General features: G+C 35.4%; 3 protein-coding genes across 5 annotated transcripts; 1 reads left to right on the top strand and 2 right to left on the bottom strand.

Moving 5' to 3' along the window:
* Window positions 1–5,340: 5,340 nt before the first annotated feature.
* LOC144568242 (oligomeric golgi complex subunit-like protein) lies at window positions 5,341–10,746 on the top strand. Its single transcript, XM_078318524.1, has 12 exons — window positions 5,341–5,873; window positions 6,192–6,383; window positions 7,002–7,347; window positions 7,809–7,970; window positions 8,154–8,253; window positions 8,509–8,709; window positions 8,798–8,894; window positions 9,227–9,427; window positions 9,509–9,610; window positions 9,701–9,823; window positions 9,912–10,046; window positions 10,441–10,746. The coding sequence occupies exons 1-12, from the start codon at window positions 5,433–5,435 to the stop codon at window positions 10,552–10,554; spliced, it is 2,214 nt and encodes a 737-aa protein (XP_078174650.1). The 5' UTR covers window positions 5,341–5,432; the 3' UTR covers window positions 10,555–10,746.
* Window positions 10,747–11,020: 274 nt separating this feature from the next.
* Window positions 11,021–15,594, bottom strand: LOC144568481 (FAD/NAD(P)-binding oxidoreductase). The gene is made up of 13 exons (XM_078318844.1): window positions 15,320–15,594; window positions 14,973–15,015; window positions 14,699–14,774; window positions 14,420–14,479; window positions 13,796–13,846; window positions 13,650–13,704; window positions 13,486–13,556; window positions 13,047–13,098; window positions 12,591–12,668; window positions 12,229–12,318; window positions 12,037–12,150; window positions 11,877–11,945; window positions 11,021–11,283 (listed from the first exon to the last, which is right to left on the bottom strand). The coding sequence occupies exons 1-13, from the start codon at window positions 15,494–15,496 to the stop codon at window positions 11,227–11,229; spliced, it is 993 nt and encodes a 330-aa protein (XP_078174970.1). The 5' UTR covers window positions 15,497–15,594; the 3' UTR covers window positions 11,021–11,226.
* An 843-nt stretch (window positions 15,595–16,437) lies between these two features.
* Window positions 16,438–19,802, bottom strand: LOC144568781 (putative prolyl 4-hydroxylase 7). 3 transcript variants are annotated; one of them, XM_078319168.1, is made up of 7 exons: window positions 19,660–19,802; window positions 18,894–19,007; window positions 18,292–18,349; window positions 17,918–18,022; window positions 17,762–17,819; window positions 17,153–17,325; window positions 16,438–17,007 (listed from the first exon to the last, which is right to left on the bottom strand). In XM_078319168.1, the coding sequence occupies exons 1-7, from the start codon at window positions 19,743–19,745 to the stop codon at window positions 16,633–16,635; spliced, it is 969 nt and encodes a 322-aa protein (XP_078175294.1). In that variant the 5' UTR covers window positions 19,746–19,802; the 3' UTR covers window positions 16,438–16,632. The 3 variants fall into 3 exon arrangements, with proteins under 3 accessions (XP_078175294.1, XP_078175295.1, XP_078175296.1); XM_078319169.1 differs by having other exon boundaries at window positions 17,153–17,304; XM_078319170.1 differs by having other exon boundaries at window positions 18,894–19,002; window positions 19,660–19,792.
* Window positions 19,803–21,385: the final 1,583 nt, after the last annotated feature.

Here is a 21,385-nt window from a genome sequence, read left to right as displayed (position 1 = left end):
TGTTACTCAAGTATTTATACCTAAGATATTAAGTATTCATTTATACACATTGAAGTATTCATTCATATATCTCTATTTTTTTCAAAATTTATTTTTATGTCATTTATTTAATACGCAGTGGCCTAATTCACAATTAATAAAGCTTTGTTCTTTGCAAAACTCGCTACTCTATAAGGAATGAGAACATAAACATGAAAGGGATTAATTGTATATACATATACAAAATTATTTTGATACGATTGACAGTGACGGATCTGACCCGGTAGAGACATGCTCTAGTATATATTCATACACGTTGAAGTATTCATACACGGATGATCTCCGGCAGAACATTCACTGGAGCGAGAGCAGCAGGCATAGAGGAAAAAAAACCGATGCGAAAGTGTAAGAGAGAGAGAGCTTATTGTATTTACCATTTCAAGGTGGGAGAGGGAGGGGAGCTTATCGATGGAAAAACAGAGGCGGAGGTGGGAGAGGGAGGTAGAGGCGGAGGTGAGGTGAGGTGTGGGAGGCGAAGGTGAGAGAGGGAGGTGGGAGGCGAAGGTGGGAGAGGGAAGTGGGAGAGGGAGGCGGAGAATGAGGTGGGAGAAGAAGATGGAGGTGAAAGAGAAAGAAAGAAAGAGCAAAAAAATAAATGTTGTTAGAAATAGTAGTTATAGTTATAGTTAAAATAGAAAGTTAATTGGGAGATGAAATGGAGGATGGATAGGTGGGGGAAATTATAATTACCCTAAAAAAAATCCTAAATGCAATTCTCACTAAAGTTATGTAGTTTTATACAAAAAAAAAAGAATTCACTATAATAAATGAAAACATTGAATCAAAGAAAATTTCTCTTAACATAAATTCAAGGAAGGATTAACTATACACCCGTGCTCCTCCAAAACCATATGTCATATATATTTTATATCTCTGTTAGTGTGTTAGACCATCTTTGATCTTCCTATCTTTCTTCAAACATTTAAAACTTTGCAAGGTCACCCTGTTCCAGAATTTTTGTTTCAAGGAAGCACAAAAAGTAACACCGAAAGGATTAACAGGGGAAGAACTACTGGAAATTAACAAACAACACAGACAAAATCAATATATATATATATTACCCCAAATAGAAAAAGAAAAAAAAATAATATAAAGAGCACAAATTGTCTCATTTTATTTGGCTGTTTTAGTTTTACGGGGTTCCCTTTCTTTAACTGAAGGTAAACGAAGGCAACCAAATGGTCCTGACGGTTTTTTCCGTGCCTCTTTCGTGCTCTGATTCCTGCTAGACAGTAACCTGTCAAAGGACCCCCCTCGGCTGATGCTGCTGGATCTGGAGTGGTTTGAATCCTTTGCTACTTCAATCTCATCTTTCTCTGCACATTCTGATTCTTCCCTGATTTTCTTGTGTTCGAATTCATGAGCGAGAAACTTTTCGTCCCATACCATGCCTGACGAGCCTGAACGCCTAAATGTTGTAGCTGATCTCTGTAGCGTTGCCATCCCGAGATCTTTTTCGAGCTCTCTCACGCGCTCTCTTTCTTTCTTTTATTTATTCATTTCTTCTCTTCCTTGAATCTCTACCTGTCGATAGAGATGGAGCACTGCAAGGAAGAGAATTGAAGGGGTTCTGTTTAGTTGTGTTGGGGTCTATAAAAGGAAGAGGAGAGGAGTGGCGGTTAAGGATTGATAGTGACTTGTAGTAAGAATTCTAATATAATTATATATTTTTATATTGTGCATTAATATATTAATTCTTGAAGCAATATATATAGAATTCTGAAATATTAATTGCCTCATTTTGAAAATGAGCGTATCTGGTTTTTGTACCGTTTCATTCCATCAAAACTGAAAGTCTGAAACAGTAGCTAATGAAAATTTAGTCATTTTGTTTTCTCCTTCTTTTTTGTGAAATTCTAGATTTCTGGAGGCTGAGTGAGAACTGAGAATAAGTGAGAAGGATAACAAGAGACACAGACACTAATGAATGAATAAATTAACTAAAAGAGATATAAAAGAAAAGAAATAATATGAATGGTTGCACATATATATTTTTGTGTCATTTCGGTTCGGTTTCAGCTGTAAGACAGTTTCTTAATTTCATTTCAGCCAATTAATTAAGTTGACCATAGCTTAATATTTATAATTATAAACAGATTAATTTTGGGGGTATATATATATGATGATATACCGTGTCTGACTTTCTTGCACCTGTATACACACAATTAATATATATACCATTAGCTAGGACTATTATATTTATACTAGTAATCGTGCCCGTGCACAGCAACGGGAGCAAATTATGTAGTAGAAAATATAATTTACTAAAGTATTTTTTTTTCATAAAAAATAGAGAAAATAAATATCGCTAAATGTAAACCAAAGATATTATTTTTGAATTGAATATAGGAATAAAAAAACATAGCATTCTCTAATAAAAACCATAAACATACAAAACTAATTTGGTTTTGTTTTCAATTTTTGCTCCTGGAGAGAATTATCCTTTCATAATTAATCTCAAGTAATTATAATCTCATAAATCGATACTTGTATCCCATTACATATAAATCATTACATACATTGATGAGCACCAGGATATGGTTTCTTCTTGTCATGAAGTACCCCCATACTGATCTAAGAACCATGCTTGTCATGAGAGGCAATAAAATATATCAGATATATAAAAGGGGAAATTGGTAATTGAATTAGTTTGAGCCAAGGTTTATAATTAACTTCTTGCCACATAAATTCAAATTTTGCATAATTTTTACAACGTGCCTCCAAATTCTTCTTTCTATGCCACTGCCATATATATAATTCTCCAAATCCTTCTTTCTATGTTAATGGAAGTGGAATAACTTTATCAATTGATAATGAAAGTGGAAATAAAAAGAAAAAGGAGAAGTCTCACAATGAAAATTTGATCCTGACCTTGATAGCAAACTAAAATGCCTCAATTATCTCCACCATATACTCAGCCGCGTGTTCTGGTCCTTCATGGAAGTACACAGAATAAATAGAGAGAGGGAAATAAATGAATAAGGCTGGCAAAATAAAAATAAGGAAAGTAATGAACTATATTACATGAGCTTAGGGTTTAGGGTTTAGCCTTACATGGTACACCGGTAAGCGGGCCCACCCGACAACATGGACCTTGCACATTTTCAAATCCTATTGGAAAAGGAAAACAAATGAAGGAAGATACCAGTTAATGACTTGATGTAGCATTAACTGTGGTGATAATACTACTACACAAATGGTGCTATTTTAAGGTATTACCTTCTGCTATCAAACATGATTCGTTTTTAATTCGGTAGGCCCAATTATGCCTTGAATTGCCTTGTGTCAATAATGACATGTATGCTATAACAAGTACACATATATACCTGTATTAAAATACCTATTTCAAGTTTGAGAAGTGAAGGTCTCTGTTGCAACTTGGATAGAAGAAAGGCAAATCAATTTAATTCTCAATCCGAGCATACAGTAGTTACAACTTCTATTCACTTTAACTAATAAATCAGCACTTACACAACAACATAAGTATATAATATCCAACAATAAAGAGAGAGAAAGTTAGTACCATAGATTTTAGGATTTGAGATAATCTCCAAAATACCCTTGTACACATCACAGAACAAAATATGAGCATTTGGAAGATATTTGATAAGTGGAGAGACCTGAGACTTATAGGCAATAGCAAATAAGAAGCTTGCGACTTGGATTTGAGCAAATATCATTGGACCCTGAATTTTTTAACATTAAAGAATAAGGTGAAATAATTGCATCATAGATATTTCGTGATAGATGAGGATTCTAAATGGCTATTGCAAGGCTGGATATAATATTAGCAAAAGTCAATAGCAAGGCACGGGGAGTACTGGAAGCTTGAAACTAAATCACGAAATCACCAAACCAAAGCGGAGAAGGATTAAGGCCCGACGGAGCACTTGAAATAGACCTCTTATCAATCATGACAATTCATTGAAAAAACAGATTCAATTACGTCCATTTCACTGCGTTCTTTTGTCAAACACTTGATTTGCACCTCTTATCAAACATACCTGATCGAAGAGGACCGGAGAGACGATCATCAGACATTGATGGATTAGGCGACATCATTTTTCCTTATTTTTATTTTGGCTCTTCTTCTTCTTCACACATCAATTCATCTCTCTCTGTCCCCGTCTTACTCCGGCCCTCTTTCGTTTTCACTTGAGAGTTGGGGACTCCGCTGAATCGGATCTCTTGCTGCCATCTCATCGGTCCGATCATGGCGGCGCTTCCTCCGAGGATGCATCACCTTCGCGCACGACCGAGACAAGTGCGCGAGGGAGGGGGTAGAGGGAGGCGTGCAGGGACGATAGGAGGGGGCGCGAAGGGGAGGGAATGATCCTTCTTCCCCTTCTCTCTCCATCTCTCTCTCCTAGGTTTTTTTTTTCATTGGAAGAAGAAGGGTCGGGGAGGGGACGCAGGACGCTGGGAGAAAAAAATTTCGCAGAAGCGTCAAAATTTGCAATTATCTCCTCTCCGGTGTGGCAATACGTGTAATAATAAGTGTGGCGGGTACAATTGTAATTAATTTTGGACTTCTACACAGAGAAAGACTGTATTTAATCAAAAAAAGGCAGATTAATTATTTAGATAGCTCAGATTCAATCAATAAAAAAAACAGTAAATCAGAACCGTTGCAGGATCTAGACATTAAGCTCCTTAATAAGATAAGGAGAGATATAGAACCTTTTGTCAACGCAATAAATAAATAAATAAATAAATTTTTATCTTTCTTGAGCTTGGATGGATTTTTGTGGGTGTTTTAGTTAGGTTCGAAAATCAGAGAGAACAAATTCGTTATTGTGTTGTCTGCTGCAAAGGGTCCCTAATTCTCCTGGGATACATTTTTCTTTTCTTTTTGATCGATGTGGGACGCTATCATGGATTACCAACACTCAAAATCCAACAAATAAAAATAAAATTAAATAAAATTAATTAGTTTCCTTTTTCTTTTTTCTTTTTTCTTTTTACAAAATTGTGGTTTGACCTCGAAAGTCTTTTGCGAGAAACATAATATGTATGATTTAATTGATTATTGAATCATGTTTACAATGTACAATTGTTATCTATTTATACATATTTGGGCTATGATGACCGTACCGTTATAACGGCCCATCTTTTTGTTATCCCTACAAACAATACAATAATAAAGCCCAATTTTTTCCTCAAAATAAAATAAAAAATAAAGCCCAATTTACCCACTATGTCCTCTCCTTCTCCTCCTCCTCCTTCCCCTGTGACCCTGTCAGATGTCAGATGTCAGATCTGAAACCGGAGTTACTACTCTCTCTCCAACTAAGTTTACTTCCCTCCTCTCTTCTCTTCTCAGATCTGAAATTCTGAATTAAACAGAGAGAGAGAGAGTTAGAAGAAGACAGACGAGCTTTGTTCCATCGTCAATGGCGTCCGTGGCCACAGCCACCGACCTCTTTGGCGAGCCTATCGAGGCGCATCCCACCTGGTTTACCCCTGCCGCCTTCCTCTCCTCCGACTTTGCCCCTTCCACCTACATCTCCTCCCTTCGCTCCTTCGTCCCCCTCGAAACCCTCGCTACTGAGCTCAAATCCCACCTCACCTCTCTCAACTCCGATCTCATCGACCTGGTCAATCGCGACTATGCAGATTTTGTCGGCCTGGGTACTAGGCTTGCTGGCGCCGGTGAAGCGGCGGCGCGGATCCGGGCTCCCCTGACAGAGTTACGTGGTAAGGTGGCCTCATTGCGTGGTGCCGCTGCTACTCAGCTTGTCGAACTCAGAGCAGGGATGGAGCGCCGTGCAGCTGCTGCTGCGGCCAGGGAACTGCTTGAGAGAATGCTTGATACATTTCACGTGGTTTCTAAAGTATGTTCTCTCTTTCTATTTTCGCTCCTCCTCCTATTGTTATAACCTGTTTTATTTGAATTATATCTATATGATTTATAAGATAACCTATGATTGACTTCATCATCAATAATCATGATCTGACTGATACTGGCAGATCTCTACATATTTTGTAATTCTATCCTTGATTATTACACAAGTTCTTAATTAGTAAATTAAAAGTGCGCTCAACTCTTGTTCTTCTTTCAATTGCAATCATTTGGTTTTGATTGTTTTTAACTTGAAATAAATTATAAGACTTCAAGGAGCTGGTACATTTTATATATTTTTCTGATTTAGGTTGAAAAGCTTATAAAAGAGCTTCCTACCACACCATCAGATTTGTCAGGAGCAGAGATTGGTTCTGTAGCTACTGATGGTAGTTTGCAGAACTTGGAAAGTGGAACTAGCAGTAGAATTACTCAAAGCATTCTATTGGAAAGAATCGCCAGTGAGATGAACCGATTAAAATTCTACATCGGTGATGAGAAGGTTTATTTTACTTTTACCCAAATATTTCCATTTTCAGTGGTTATAATGCACAATTATGTACCTTGAGGAAGGTAAGGAAAATGTCAAATCAAGCCTCACATGAATCTAAGCTGACTGAAAGCTTTCCATACTCTTGCAATTTGAGCTTCATTTTTTCCAAATTGCCTACATTTACCCCCTATGTCACAATTGTAGTCTTAGGTGATGATAAGATTTATTTTACTTTTACCCAAATATTCTATTTTCAGAGGGTATAATGTGCAATTGTGTACATTGAGGAATTTGGTACCTAAAATGTCAAATCAAGCCTCACATGACTCTAAGCTGACCGAAAGTTTTCCATACTCTGCAATTTGAGCTTCAATTTTGCCAAATTGCCTACATTTAACCCCTGTGTCACAATTGTACACTGAAAGGCTTGATTGAAGTAATTGATAAAACCGTGGAAAGTTGTGGAGGTAAATCTAGGTTTTATGTGCATCTACAGAATCATGATTTGAAGTATATCCAGAATGGATGAACCAAAAAAGAATGTAGAATAGGACAGTAGGCAATACCAGTACCTTGCAGTACAGATTTTTGGTGCTCATTGTTGTTTCTATTACAATGGCAGTACAGAACCTCCCATTCATCGAAAACATGGAGAAGAGAATTCAAGCTGCAACCTCACTATTAGACAATAGCTTGGAGCAGTGCTTCGTCCAAGGCCTGGAGAACCGTGACAGTAACGCCATCTACAACTGCCTCCGTGCATATGCAGCTGTAGACAACACCTCAGCAGCTGAGGCACTTTTTCGTAAAACCGTGGTTTCTCCTCTAATACAAGAAATCATTCCAAACAGCAGCAACAACCAGACTGAGGCTGTTGCAACGGCATCTAATGACGAACTTGAGGGGGATTATCGGCGAATCATGCAGTGTATAGAGAAGGATTGCAAATTCATACTTGAGTTATCTTCTTCAGGTGAGAAGTAGCATTTTAAAATTTGATCAAGTGTGTACTGTGTTGAATTAAGCCCAATCAACTTTTTCTTGGACTCTTTCTGACCCAACTTTGTCTATTAAATTCTCAGGTGTGAACTTAGTTATCAAATGAAAAATAGGCTGTGGGAAAAGGCAAAATAGTTATGATGTATGGATAACAGACCCTCTTTAGTGTATTCTGGCAACCCTTGACCAAATATTTAGTTGTATGCAATTGGCTCACGTGTACTAAAACTGAAGCTCACGTGAGGCAAAATAGTTATGATGTATGGTTATGATGTATGCAATTGGCTCACGTGTAGTCTGTTGTATGCAATTGGCTCACGTGTAGTCTTTAGTGTATTCTGTTATCCATACATCATAAGCAATTGACTCACGTGTACTAAAATTTGTATCTCTATCATTGGTATCATCTGAACATGCTTTTTTGCAATGTTGTAGCAAATTCTGGGTTGCATGTTTTTGATTTCCTGGCCAATTCGATACTGAAGGAGGTGCTGTTTGTGATTGAGAAGGGGAAGTCCGGGGCCTTCTCACCAGGAAAACCTGCTGAATTCTTGAAGAATTACAAATCTAGCCTTACTTTTCTTGCATTCCTTGAAGGTACTGCTTGTAAAATCTCTATGATTGCAATAGATTACTTCTCTAATGATGTTGGATTTGTGGGCCTTCTCTAGGTTCATATACTTTAAGAAAAAAATTCACGTAGGATTGATTTTTGTTGAATGATGTATCTTTGTTCTGTCAAATTAGTACTGACAACAACCTTGCTATTCCTTTTTTAAGGCTACTGCCCCTCAAAATCTGCTGTTGCTAGATTCCGTTCAGAAACAGTGTATGCGGAGTTCATGAGGAAATGGAATGTTGATGTGTATTTTTCATTGAGGTACTTCCATAAAAATCTGTAAATCATTGTTTTTTTGAAGTTTTATGCAACAACCATCATAATATTTGGATTTTGATTTTCAATGTTGGGTTGGTCTTGAAAATTGCCACAGATAACCATAGATACCAGTAAGGTTGGTGGCACTAATCAGAATTACTACTGCCTGGCACTTAATACTATAATCCTTGGGGTCATTAATAATTCACTACTATATGTCCTGCTTTTACTTAATGTGCTTTTCTTCGACTGCCTAAGATTTCAGGAAATTGCGGGGGGTCTAGATTCTTCCTTGACTGGTCCCATTAAACCAGTCGAAAGCGAAGGGAAAACCCAGAAACTATTGTTGAAACAGAGTATAAAGCTTCTAGAGAGTCTAAAAACTTGTTGGAGTGATGATGTTCTTGTTTTCTCACACTCAGACAAATTCCTGCGTCTATCCTTGCAGCTTCTCGCAAGGTTGGTTTTTTTTCCCCTTTATTTATTACAATTCTTTTAATTTTACTTCTATAATAATTATTTTCTTCCTTTTTGGTGATCTGATCAGGTACTCAACATGGCTATCTACTGGTCTGGCTGCTCGCCAAGCACATAGTGGGGATGCTGATTGGGCAACATCTGCACCAGTGGAGGATTTTGTATATGTATGCTTTCTTGTTAATTTGAATTTATCTTGCATAAATTTTCCATCACTTGTGATCGCTGAACCTTATTTAAAGCAATGGAATTTGAGGGAGCTATTTTCTCAGTAGGTTATAGGGAATCTCCTTTTTCTTATATTAGTATCGAAAAACAATTAAACATTGGAGGAAGAGAAAAAAGAATATTCAAATTGTGGGAATGTAACATAACTTGCACGATCATCATATTATTCTGCTTCTGATATGCTCAATGTTGACAACTTGTACAGTTATGACCAAATTGGTTCATTTCTTTTATCTAGATTAAATATTTAGTTGTTTTTTTCATTTTTCAGGTGTTCCATGATGTTTCTGTCTTGATCAGTGAGCTTTCTGAAGACTTCATGGTGCACGTGAGGCAATTGCTTAGTTCCTGTTCAGATGAAGTTACCCAGCTTGTGAGAGAAAGCATAGCTCAAGCTGGCAAATCGCTCCAGCAATTGCTACCTATTATATTGGATATCATGATAGATTCCATTGTTGAGAAATCTGAAAAGGTTAGTAAATTTGATGCAAGTTTTCAGATATAATGGTGGTTGTTAAAACTCACACCTGTTTCATTTATCTTTTCATTATAGGACTTGAAGCAGTTGAAAGGAATATCAGCGAAATACAGGATGACGAACCAGCTTCCAGTTAGGCATTCACCATATGTTTCAGGGAGTTTAAGGCCTCTTAAGGTTCATTTCTTTGTCCTTTTAAGGTTCATATATAAGGACTGAAATTTGAAATTTGAGTTTGCCTGAGATTGGTGGTATGTTTTTGTATAGGTATTTCTGGAAGGAGATCGTTCAGCTTATTTAACTAAAGATGCAACTCAGAATCTTCTGTTGGCCTCTATTGAAAAGATCACCAACCGCTATTATGAACTTGCATCTGATCTTGTCCATGTGGTAAGTAGCAATTTTAACTAGTCTATATGATATAAAAGGAATTTCATATTTTATTTAGCCATTTTTAAACTTTTTTTTTTTGTAACAGACAAAGAAAACTGAATCTTCATTGCAAAGATTACGGCAAGGTGCGCAACGAAGAGTAGGAGCCAGCTCTGATGCTTCTGACAACAATATTTCTGACACTGAGAAGATCTGCATGCAGTTGTTTCTTGACATTCAGGTTTCAATAATTAAATCCCTTGTAGATACGTGCAGACAACACATAATTTCTTCATATTTTCTGATGCACCCACCTTTTGATATGTGTCACTGACAGTTTTGCCCCTTATTCTATAAAGCCATTATTCCCCAAATCCAAAATAAACCAAACAATTAATCAAAGAGGTTTCATGTTTTGAGTTTTAATTCATGTTCTAAACTTCCATTGCAATGTTCGGGACCTTCATGTGATGTTCAGAATAACCAAGAAAAGATTGGGTGTTGGAAGGAAGGAAAAATATCAGACAAAAATGAGATCTTGTATCATCCCCATTGTCCTCTGTTATCTTATTATTGAGACACTTGTAATGGAAGTGGCCATAGTCTAATGCTAATGTTTTACCAATGTTTGGCAGGAATACGGGCGCAATCTTGCAGCAATAGGGATAAATGCTACTGATATTTCCTCTTACCGCTCCCTTTGGCAGTGTGTTGCCCCAGAAGAAAAGCAATCTGTTATTGCTTTCTAAACAATGTGATATATTAACTTGAAAAGAGTGTATACTACAAGGACTTGAAAGAATGTTCTACAATTTTTTCAAATTGTAATCGGTGTTTTGTTTTGGATTTTGGGTTCTACTTTCGTTTGCAGGCTTTGTAGGATGTACTGGATAGATATGTTCATTGATTTTTATCGAGGAAATAAGATTTATTGCTTACTATATTCCTTGTGGAAAAAATATAGATAAAGATTAAAGAGCATCAACCGTCAGGTGGCCTGTATAGCGTTTTAATATGAAGCTGACAAATCACGATTGAGATTTGAGAGGACCACAGTCATATCTGAAATGCATTTAGTTAAATCTAGCATCATCATTTTTTTATTAATTTTAGGAAATCTACAATTAGCTTTGAGTTAGTCCCCTCAATCAGAACAAAGGGTATTTTAGATGATTAAGCCTAACATAATAATAATAATGCAGTTAACAAGAACTAGAAGGTCATTAAAAATGAAGTGCTGCATTATTAGAATAAACGTTACAACTGGAGCGGAACTGTACTCTCCCATGTCCCATCACATTACAAAAATAGAAATTGTAATATAAATGGAAAAAACGGGTGAAAAAGATCGGAACTCATGCCACTTTAATTTAGGTAACAACCGTAAATAAAAAAAGAGAAATAAATTTCTAATGAGCATCTCAAAACTTGTACACCGTCTCTTCAGTATATCCTAGCTCCTTTAGTATTCCTGTAAGCTGAAAGCAATAAAAAGAACAATTAAGCTTAGCTGAGCCTTAAAACCGTAAAAGAAAAACTATCAAAATTAACAGTTGGCATCCACTTCCTTTTTGATCCAAGTATTAAACTGAAAGAATAAATATGTAATTTCATGTATTACCACACCTTAATATTTCACTATCATATCTTGACATAATTAGCTCCAATTATTCACATATGTCCTTGCTAGTATTGTTTCATTACTAAGATTTTAATTACATCAAAAGCCTATAGTGTAAAAATTCTTTTGTAATATAGCTCCAATTATACACCGATGGAAAACAATGTTGATATCAAATAAGTCAAAGGAACTTGATGGCCTTGTAATGCTAGGACCATTGATGATTGTCTATTAGTTTTCCTGCTAGGATACCTTACAGTGGTTGTGATATGTTTTATTTCTAGCCTACCCCAACTTGTTTGGGACTAAAGGCTTGGTTATTGTTATTGTTATTGTTATTGTTATTGTTGTTATTGCATTTTAGGGATTCACAGCTACGAAACAAAGTTTGCCAAAATATAAGACATTATATATATTTGGGTGCCAGAAAAGAAAACACAAAAGCTTTACCTCTCCTTGAGATCTATCCTTTGCTTTATCTCCAGAAATATGCTTCATCATTCCTGGAGGGCCACATACCTGTTGGCAAATTATAAAATTTGCAATTACAGCTGCCTCATCCAATTAATTTGTGCAAAAAAGAGTAAAAAGAGATCAAAAAGAATCTCACTAGTATTAGAGAGTCAGCACTAGGACTAGGCAAGCCTTTCAATGCCATTTCCTTTGATATGTAACCAACACCTCCTCTCCAGTTATCAGCTGGTTTATCCACTGTATAAAACACCTATAATATATTTTTTTTAATAAAATAACTGAACTTGCATATATGCAAACCTGCTGAAAAATTCACTCAATTTCTTACCTTAAAATTCGGATAGCTCGCGGCAAGCTTGTCAAGCTCTGCTTTCAGCAAAATATCATCAGGCGAAACATTTGCATATACTAGAGAAAGCTGTGTATTGGCATGAAAGTAATTAAACAAGCACCAATCAGTACAAGTGCATAATTAAGATTCCAAAGAAAAAGAAACCATCTCAGGATATAAATGTAATGCATAATTCCCTGAAGGACATACATTAAAAAGATATTATATCTTTCATTGCCCCCAATGTATTATAGGTAGTTGCATAAGATGTTAGCAAGCTTAATAGAAAAATATTGAGTCTGAACTGTGAACAATAAAAATTCATAAAAGATTTAAAAAATTATAATGAGGTAGCTTGCCTGAGTGATGTCATCAGGGTTTTTAAGTACAGTCTTGATGACCTGAAGCATTGGTGTTATGCCCGTACCACCAGCAACCTTTGAAGGAATATATAGAATATATAAGCACGAGTTACTGACATGGAAGGGACAACAAACTTTTTAACTATATATTGCTTTTTAAGGTTTGAAGTAAGTATCGCCTGTTCACTTTGGCACAAGTAAATAATAGATGGAATTGGGAGGAAAAAGGTGGAATTGTTGTCAAATACAATAAAAATAGATGCAAGAGGGGGGATGGAATATCTTATTCTGGGATTGGAATTAGATATTTAAATAGCCTTCAAATTAAACCTATTCCACTTTGCCAAACAGAGTTAAATAATGGAAATGCAACCTATAACCCTATTTTTCACTCTCCAAACACATATCATGAGGTAACTCTTTTTTAAAATACAATTGCAAGACAAGACGTACCATGCCAATTTGTCTCTTCATATTTGGCTTATATCTGAGCTTCTCAATAGGCCTGCAAAATGAATAATGATAAAGTTTAGATATATTTTTTATGTATCCAAAGGGGACAATTTCATGTAAGCCCATATCAAACCATAAAACTCTCATGCACATCCCTTTTCATCAACTTCTTTTTTAAACCCAAATTGTCCCTCTTTCCTTGTGAAGAGAAAAAAAAAAAAGGCAAATTATATTGTTGTAAAGAGGATTCTTTTTTGCATATTCTATATGGGATGTAATATATAGAAAAATGGGAGGATTGTAAGAAACTAATATTGCTGTGCACGATTGACCAGTATATTTTGCAGTTATGCATGACATTTCTTGTTTTGCATGGGCATACATTTGCATTAATTCTGTTTGAGTAAAAAACATAATTCTGTGTATCAACTAATGCTACCCTTTAACTTCAACAACTTCTCCAGGTCTCAAGCTTGCAAAATGCTGACTCATTTTTCCTTCAGGATAAACCTGCCAAAATGTTTATTATTCATGTAAAAAAAAAACTAAATGAACACAAACTTAAACATCAATAAATTTAGAAATACATCAAGGTCTTATTACCTTGATTAACAAGTCGAAGTAGCCCTCAGAATCGGGATCTGATATTGGTGTGTACCTAAAACATTTAAACCAAGAATAGCATAGAATCTGGTTTTTATATGTAATTTTAAAAAATAACATATAAAATGCAAAAACAGAGAACTTACGGCCGGATTACATATTTTTTTTTTCCATCAGATTCCTCTCCAATGGGAGCCCTGGAGAATCACATTAAGATTAAAACCACTTGTACTATGAGATGCAATAAGATTGGATCCATATTCAACATTTCTAAAAAGAGATCTTCATTTTTGTAAATTTACACCCAATATTTGCCGTTGCAAATAACATACAACTATTATCATGTATCAATCTAAAACCTAATTCTGGTTGTGAATTTTACAAAAGAAACTCAACCATTAGGTTGATGCAATAGAAAAGGTACAGGCCCCGAAATATACATTGAAAATTTTATCCTGATATAATTTTAAGCTTGTTTTTCCAAAACTCAAAATGTTCCAAAATCATGTCTCTTTATTCAAATTTTATATTTAAGGTATTAAACTAGTCATGAAAATATTTGAGTTATTACAAAAGTTTAACAATGTAATTTGGGCAATTTGCTGCTAAACTTACTTTTATTTTAGACAGTTCTGCATTATTTGTGAATAACCAAAAAACTTGTTGCATAGTAATTGCAAAAGAATGGATTGCTGAGTTTGCAAAAACATGATAAAAATAGTGCATTGGTATTGCACAACAAAAATCTGTTACTTCTGTCTGAATAATACCTGGTTATGAGGCAAGAAGCAACATCAAGGCCAAGCTTCTTGGAAGGATCAAATGTAAACCTGAAACAATACACGAAATCAATCAAACAAAAAAGAAAATTCTCCATTTATTAGAATAGTTTTCCTCGAGTCAAACTATTGCTTTCAGATTATATTTAGGTTTATCAACCCATTGATCAAAAGATTCATATTATCACAGGAATCCTACAACAAACAACTAATGTAAAATTTGAAATGTATTCTCTTCTTCACAATTATTAGGTGAAAAGGTAACACCACCTGAAAAGTTGAGTGTTATGGCTAACTTTTGCCTTTTCATGAAGCTTGAATTCCAACCATTTTTCAGGATCAAGAGCTGAAAATTTTGAAGAAAAAAAAAGAACCATTGATCATGATAGTAAGAAATTAACTTTTTGGCATCAACTATTAAGCTTAAGTGAGATTGGTCACATTTGTCCTTATGTTGTACATGCAAGACTTAAGTTGCTACAGCAAATATATAAAGCATCTACAATTATGCATTGAATTAATTATGAATGGGATACAAACGCACCTACATTAGGTGCATTCTCTTCACGATTTTCATCAAGATGAGCCTGTGAATATGAGATGAAGATGAGCTTTTAACCACCTCTTGTGAATATTTAACAATTGAAAAAGTAAGTAGAGAGTTAAATTATATGATGAGTAGTGCGGCAATCCATAAAGAGAATCACTCTCTCTCTCTCTTTTACTTACACAGCTTCATTCATGCTAAAAGAGTAAATCGAATGAGCACACTCGCATCTACCAGAAAAGAATTAGATGATCGCGTTGTCTGAGGTCAGATCAATCAGCTAAACTGGCGATCGCGTGTTATAGATTGACAAAAGTAATATCGAGAAGAGAAGAGAAGAGTACAATGGTAGGCGAGGAGGAGAAGTAGTAGAGAGCTAGACCGCCGGAGACAAGGGCGGAGAAGGAGGCGCGGACGGGAATCCCGCGGCCCTGAGTGGAGGAGTAGTAGTGTTGCCTGAAGGGGGCGGGGATGCTGGCCAGGGAAGAGGATTTGGAGAGCCTTCGAAGATGAGTCGCCATGGCTGCGACACCTTTGTTTATGAGCTTCAGCTGAGAAGAGTCAAGAGGAGAGCGAGAGAATGAGAGAACAATCTAAACAAGGGAAGAATTATGGATCCAGGAAGGCAGGAATTTATATCACCCGAATTAACTCAAATTTTGAGTTTATATCCTCAGATCCGAAACGTTCGATATACTTTAGCACGAATATTAACGTCCGAGGGTCCGTGTATTCAACAGATTCTGATCGGATGGTATGGTTCTAAACTCGAAATTTGAGTTACTTTAGAGGATTCATACTCCATAAAAAAAAAATACATTTCGCAATATAATTAATGGTCATTGCCTCATTGGTCGACTGTATTTGCAATTAACACCCAAATATTTTTTTCTGTTTGGTAAACAGTTTATTCGTATTGCAACAAGTGTAAATGTTGAACAAAAGTCAAGTCAAAAGAGTGACCAAATCGCTCTGGAGAATAAAATTTTCCATTATCACCTGGAATGTAGCAAGGAATTTACCTAATCAGTTTATTTTAACAACCTTTTGCTTGCCCCAGTTAAGAAAAAAAATAGTTCTAGTTCACTGTGACAGAGCCGGTTAAAACGAGAGTAAAATGAAAAATATGAAATGACATAGGTTACAAAAATTAATTGAGACGACAAATAACGAATTATACATCTGACATCCATGAACAATTATATGCAACGGCTAATTAAACCCAAAAAGAAGAACGATTTGTTGCTAATCCTGGTAATTCTATATCAACTTCAATTCTTCATCAAAACATAAAACAATTTTAAAAGAATAAAAGTGAAGAGTAAATAACACCACTCAACCCCATGCAATTTTTACAGCCCCAGATGGTAATTAAACATTCCAAATTAAGTTGCCACTTTTAGTCCTACTGAAAATGTCCATTTTAAATACATGGACAACCTATTTGGTTCATTTGGCACGGTATTTATTTTCTAGAAACGAAGAAAAACAACTGTCTAATACCCACCTAATTAGGATATCATTTTTTACTAATAGAGGAAGGTAGGTATGAAAATGTACAGATTATATGTCTACGGAACACAATGAGAAATTTTAGACCTTTAATCAGGAAATAAGTAGAAACATTAGGGCACATTTTCTAAAGATTACTCAAAAGTCAACAAGCATTGCAACTTTTTCGACAAGCACCAGAATAATCGGCACTCCCAAGCATAAAAATTGGGTTCCTCTCGCACTCGCCAAATTCAGCCCAACTTGCACAATTATCATCCTCGTCACTGCATTCCTCCTTGTTAACGGTCAAAGTCAAAGATGATGTCAGCTGCCTCCTGTCAGTGGGCCCTGTATGGAAGTACTTTGTGGCGGACCATTTCGCCCCTTCAAGCACCTTGCAACTCTGATGCAGACTGCTATTATCTGGTGTTGAGTCTAAATTTAGATTGAAGAAAAAGACAGCACTGCCCTTAACAGGTTTTATTGCATAACCGGCTGAAGCACATTCTGAGAAACTCTCATCTTTCAGTCCGGTTGTCTGTAAAATTACAAGATAAAAGGTATATCTGTCAGACAAAGTCAACAGTTACGAAAAATGGCAAGTACTTGCAACAAAAAAAAAATCATTAATTGTTGGATTAATTTTGTTGTTTTAGCATAAAGATCACACAAGTTGTTTTGACCTGAGACTTGGGGAAATTTGTTTCACCACCACGAGTGACATTTGAAAGATATATCAGAACTGTAGCAACTCTATTCCCACCAGGTTTGTCTTCATTGTTCTCGTAGAAGTCAAAATGTGGGCCATAGCTGTCATTGACTCCATAATGCCAAACTTGTATACCGCCTCCATGGTCTATAATCATAGCTCATGATAATTGCACGAGATTCACAAGCAGCTTATTAAGAAATGAGCAACCAAAGCACTTCTACAATTTTACTTTTAACAAAAATAAAGATAACCTGGTCCTCCAAAATTACAAAACATACCTTGTCATACTTGAATTCACATTCAAGCCCCAAGAATAGGCTTTAATCACAAATAAAGGATATGCCACTTGTTGCTTATTTAAAATATTATTGAAATATTCTGCCAAGTGCTCATTGGGCTTAACTAATGTACTGATACTAGTCAAGTATCAGAAACAAACAGCTCTTTTGGCTATGTGAAGTTGACATCTGTTTTTATGGGTCTATTTGAGAATTTTCATAGTAATTTCGTTGCAAGAGCCCTTTAGCTCTAAAATTTGAAACAAAAAAGAAGAAGATGTGGGGAGTAACAGTAAGAATACCTTTAGGAAGCAGTGTCCATAATGATATTCTTTCTTCAATCTTTGACAAGATTTCATCCTATCAAAGGTGGAAAAGGCTGAAAACAATCAATTTGAAATTATTCGTAGTGATCAAGTAAAGAGAGAACGCATAAAAAGAAGGACAAATACACAAACCTGCTCAGAATTTACCAAAAATTTCTTTCCTGTCGAAATGGTTCTTTGCATACCAGTGCTGGCACTACTATCAACAACCAGAGGTTTCTCTATTCCACCATGTGCCTAAAATAAGAATGTCATATTTATCAACCACGTAAAGCACTGAAATAGCAAAGCACAGGAAACAGAAACACACTTCTGAAATTTCAAATACGAAACACACTTTTGAAGTTTTAAATATTTTTTTATAACTTGTAACCAGTAATCAATACTAACTGTAAATTCTGAGCACCAATTTATCCATAAACCTAACAGAACTGATACAAATAGGAAAGATAGTGTAAATTTTGTAGACTGGTAAGGCAATAACTGGTATAAGTTGAGAACATTACCAGAGAAATCAAGTGCTCACACTCTCTGTCTGAAAGAAAATCTTCATATATGGAGACCCTAGCTTGAGGTAAAAAGAAGTCATAATTGTCAGAAAACAAGGGGATGTAACTAGGGTTATTTTTCTTGTGCAAATTGTACAAACTTTTTGTGAACTTGCAGATAGTAACCCCAACATTTTTCATATTATAGCTGAAACCCTGCTTTTTTGGATACTTGCAATAACACCCAAAGGTTAAAGTGATAGAAACAGCATTTTTTGTAAAAATATTTTCAATTTTACTCAACATGTAACCAGCCATTTTTTCTCCAAAAAAAAAAAAAAACTAAGTCAAACAAAGAGGATTCATATGTCAGTACCAAGCTTGCATGACTGTTTAAAAAGTGATCTGTTGGACTTGGATCTGAGAGAGTATTTGAAGACAGTATATAGGGTGCTAATTTCAAAACATTTGATAGTAAGTGTGATTTGGGAAACAATTAAATGTGTTTACAGTTTACACTAAATAATAAAATTAAAAACTGGGAAACAGTTAAATGTGTTTACACTTTACACCCAAAAAAAAAAAATTAGATAGAAAACAAAGTAATTTAGTTGAAATACCTTGGATGCCAAGAAATTTGCTTTGATTTTGACGGGTTAAATCGAACACTTTGCATTCGTTCACGCAAAAGTATAAGATGCTCGGCGTTCGATATTTTCCCCTTTGTTTCTATCCTATAGGGACAGAAAACAATGCTTATTTCTCTCACAAAATGTAACCATATACATTTCTCATGTGAAAAAGATACAGTCTCATATCTTAGAATCCAGACACAATGAAAACATTAATGACACAAATACAATCCATATAATGTTTCATTTGTTTTGCAACTTATAAAAGAATTGCAGATTTTGCTACTAGTCTCAAAAAAATTGTGATTGTTCCCTTTTATCCATTTTGTAGCATTTGACTTTTTTTAATGCTTACACAATTAATATTGAATAAACTGAGTCTAATAAAGTGAATTAAGGTACATAGACCCATATTGGGTGAATAGAAGGGAAATGGAAAAGTTGAGCGAATTTTGGGCCCAAATTGTTCAATCAGAGTTTAGTTGGAGCCTAATAAACCTGAAAATTTGTGCTAATTTACAGACATCAGTTGCTTGTCCCTACTCCCTAGTGTAAAGTAACAGTTAAAAGTTGTAACTATTTTATATAGCTGATAAATTTTCCCCTTAAAAGAAATGTATACATGATCATATCAATGAATGAATTCAAACAATTATAATTTCAATTCAATTAAAATATCATTTAACATTGGGCAAATTTCAATGGTCACTGCTGCGACTGTGTAAATCTGAGCTAACAAGAGGAGAGAGCTTACAATCGAGAAAAGGAAGAGGAAAAGGAAAAGGGGAGAAAAGAAAAGAGCGCGAAGAGATGCAGAAATTGGAGAAAGCGAGATGCCATCCCAACTCCCAAGAATAAGAAATTGCAATCGCTTTTGGAGCTGGAAGATGATTTGCAAAGTTCAACGCGGGGCGGAGATTCCTTGTTCGATTCTTTCCGATTGTATTAACGCAATAAATGAGAGCCCTGCGATCAGATCAGATCTACCTGATTTATAAAACTAGAATCTGATCGTCAGATCTTAAACTAGAATCACGGTCAGATCTATATATTGGGCCCAACTAAAAGGGAGAGGGTCCCGGCCCAACTGAAACTCAGCCCGACCCAAAATGAAGTGGTATAGTGTATAGAGGCCTAGAGGGTGAGAAAGAGGCACATCGATCGATCATTGCTCCTGATTTGCACTTGATTCTGTAGAAGACTATCAGTCATGTGTTGATGAGTTAAAAATAATTTAATTTAAAATCCTTAATTTGTTAGTTCACTCTTCGCTCTTCACATGTGGAGATCATGCAAAGGAAGACTTTGGACGGAGATGGTCCAAACAAAACTTTTTTCCCTCCAACTCATAGAAAGTAATTAAGCCATTTAAATAAAAAATAAAAATAAAAAATAAAAAAAGTGAGATGGAAGTTGGAACCTACAATTTTGGAATTTGAGCGAGATTGGGGGAATAAACAAAGAAAGGCACGCGTGACGAGACGCGTGCTCATTGGAGCAATTGAGTGCACCCACCTTCTCTTCTCTAAATGCAAAAATATATAATTTACCACCGTTACCGTTGCGTTGAGTTGAGGTCTTTACCTAAACTTCTTCTCTTCTCAATTCTCATACTGTCATACACGCCACTAGTGCTGGCTCAAGAATTTAATAACAGAGGATGTGCAACTAAGAATGAATGAATTCTTCAGTAGCAAGTAGCAAGTAGCAACCAGTACGTGATGAAATGATTGTTCAAGTTGAACACCTTTTTAGAATTGTGCTGTGCAACAGACAACAGTGCATGCAGCTCCATTCGCTTATATCTCCTACGAGAGAGTTCGATTCGAATCTAAATTTCCATGGCAGAGCAGAGCATCCATCATACCTACCCTTCCTCTGAATCACCCACTTATCACCTGCTCTCTGCTCTCTGCTCTCTGCTCGCCTCCATTATTATTTCTTCTTTTCACCATCGACTCAAAAAGTCATTCATCTTTTATATACAACAAGGAAAATTAAGTTATTCACACATCTTCTTATTAATTTACAAAATATATCTTTCTACCTTCAATATAATAGTAAAAAGGAACTTTAAAATGTAAAATTTAATATGTAAATACATTTTCAAATGAAAATCCTATAGAACGGTTTTGGATTTTTAAAAATGGAGAGATGAGTTTCTAGCGGGCTGTTATGTAATATGCATATTACTATAGCCTCACTTTTTTTTTAAATACAACCATTTTGCAGACTTCTTGTAATTTTCAAAAGCGTTGTGTGCTATTTAAAATATTTATATCGTCTGTATATATAAAAAAGAGTTATTTTAAAACCGATCAAGTAGTATATATTATAAGAGAGTTGAAATGCCTTCATTTTTTTTAATTTTAATAACTCAAAATTTTAAACTTAAAAATTTAAATAAAATTGTTAGATATAGATGTGATTTACATCATTTTATCTATGCACGTGAAAAAAATTATGATATTAATTAATTT

The sequence above is a fragment of the Carex rostrata genome, chromosome 17 (genome assembly GCF_964058835.1).
Source record: "Carex rostrata chromosome 17, lpCarRost1.2, whole genome shotgun sequence".
Classification (NCBI taxonomy): domain Eukaryota; kingdom Viridiplantae; phylum Streptophyta; class Magnoliopsida; order Poales; family Cyperaceae; genus Carex; species Carex rostrata.
The sequence above is the reverse complement of the archived record's forward strand: the minus strand, read 5'-3'. Positions and strand labels throughout refer to the sequence as shown.

What these genes read in the sequence shown, in the direction of transcription:
- LOC144568242 (XM_078318524.1), top strand. Translation starts at nt 5,433, where the DNA reads ATGGCGTCCGTGGCCACAGCCACCGACCTCTTTGGCGAGCCTATCGAG. An exon ending in CATTTCACGTGGTTTCTAAA is followed by an intron (nt 5,874 to 6,191) that starts GTATGTTCTCTC and finishes TTTCTGATTTAG; the next exon opens with GTTGAAAAGCTTATAAAAGA. An exon ending in CATCTGATCTTGTCCATGTG is followed by an intron (nt 9,824 to 9,911) that starts GTAAGTAGCAAT and finishes TTTTTGTAACAG; the next exon opens with ACAAAGAAAACTGAATCTTC.
- LOC144568481 (XM_078318844.1), bottom strand. Translation starts at nt 15,496, where the DNA reads ATGGCGACTCATCTTCGAAGGCTCTCCAAATCCTCTTCCCTGGCCAGC. An exon ending in GAAGTTGTTGAAGTTAAAGG is followed by an intron (nt 13,099 to 13,485) that starts GTAGCATTAGTT and finishes TTCATTTTGCAG; the next exon opens with GCCTATTGAGAAGCTCAGAT. An exon ending in CGAGCTATCCGAATTTTAAG is followed by an intron (nt 12,151 to 12,228) that starts GTAAGAAATTGA and finishes AATATATTATAG; the next exon opens with GTGTTTTATACAGTGGATAA.
- LOC144568781 (XM_078319168.1), bottom strand. Translation starts at nt 19,745, where the DNA reads ATGGCATCTCGCTTTCTCCAATTTCTGCATCTCTTCGCGCTCTTTTCT. An exon ending in GTGAGCACTTGATTTCTCTG is followed by an intron (nt 18,023 to 18,291) that starts GTAATGTTCTCA and finishes TTCTTATTTTAG; the next exon opens with GCACATGGTGGAATAGAGAA. An exon ending in ATGGACACTGCTTCCTAAAG is followed by an intron (nt 17,326 to 17,761) that starts GTATTCTTACTG and finishes CTATGATTATAG; the next exon opens with ACCATGGAGGCGGTATACAA.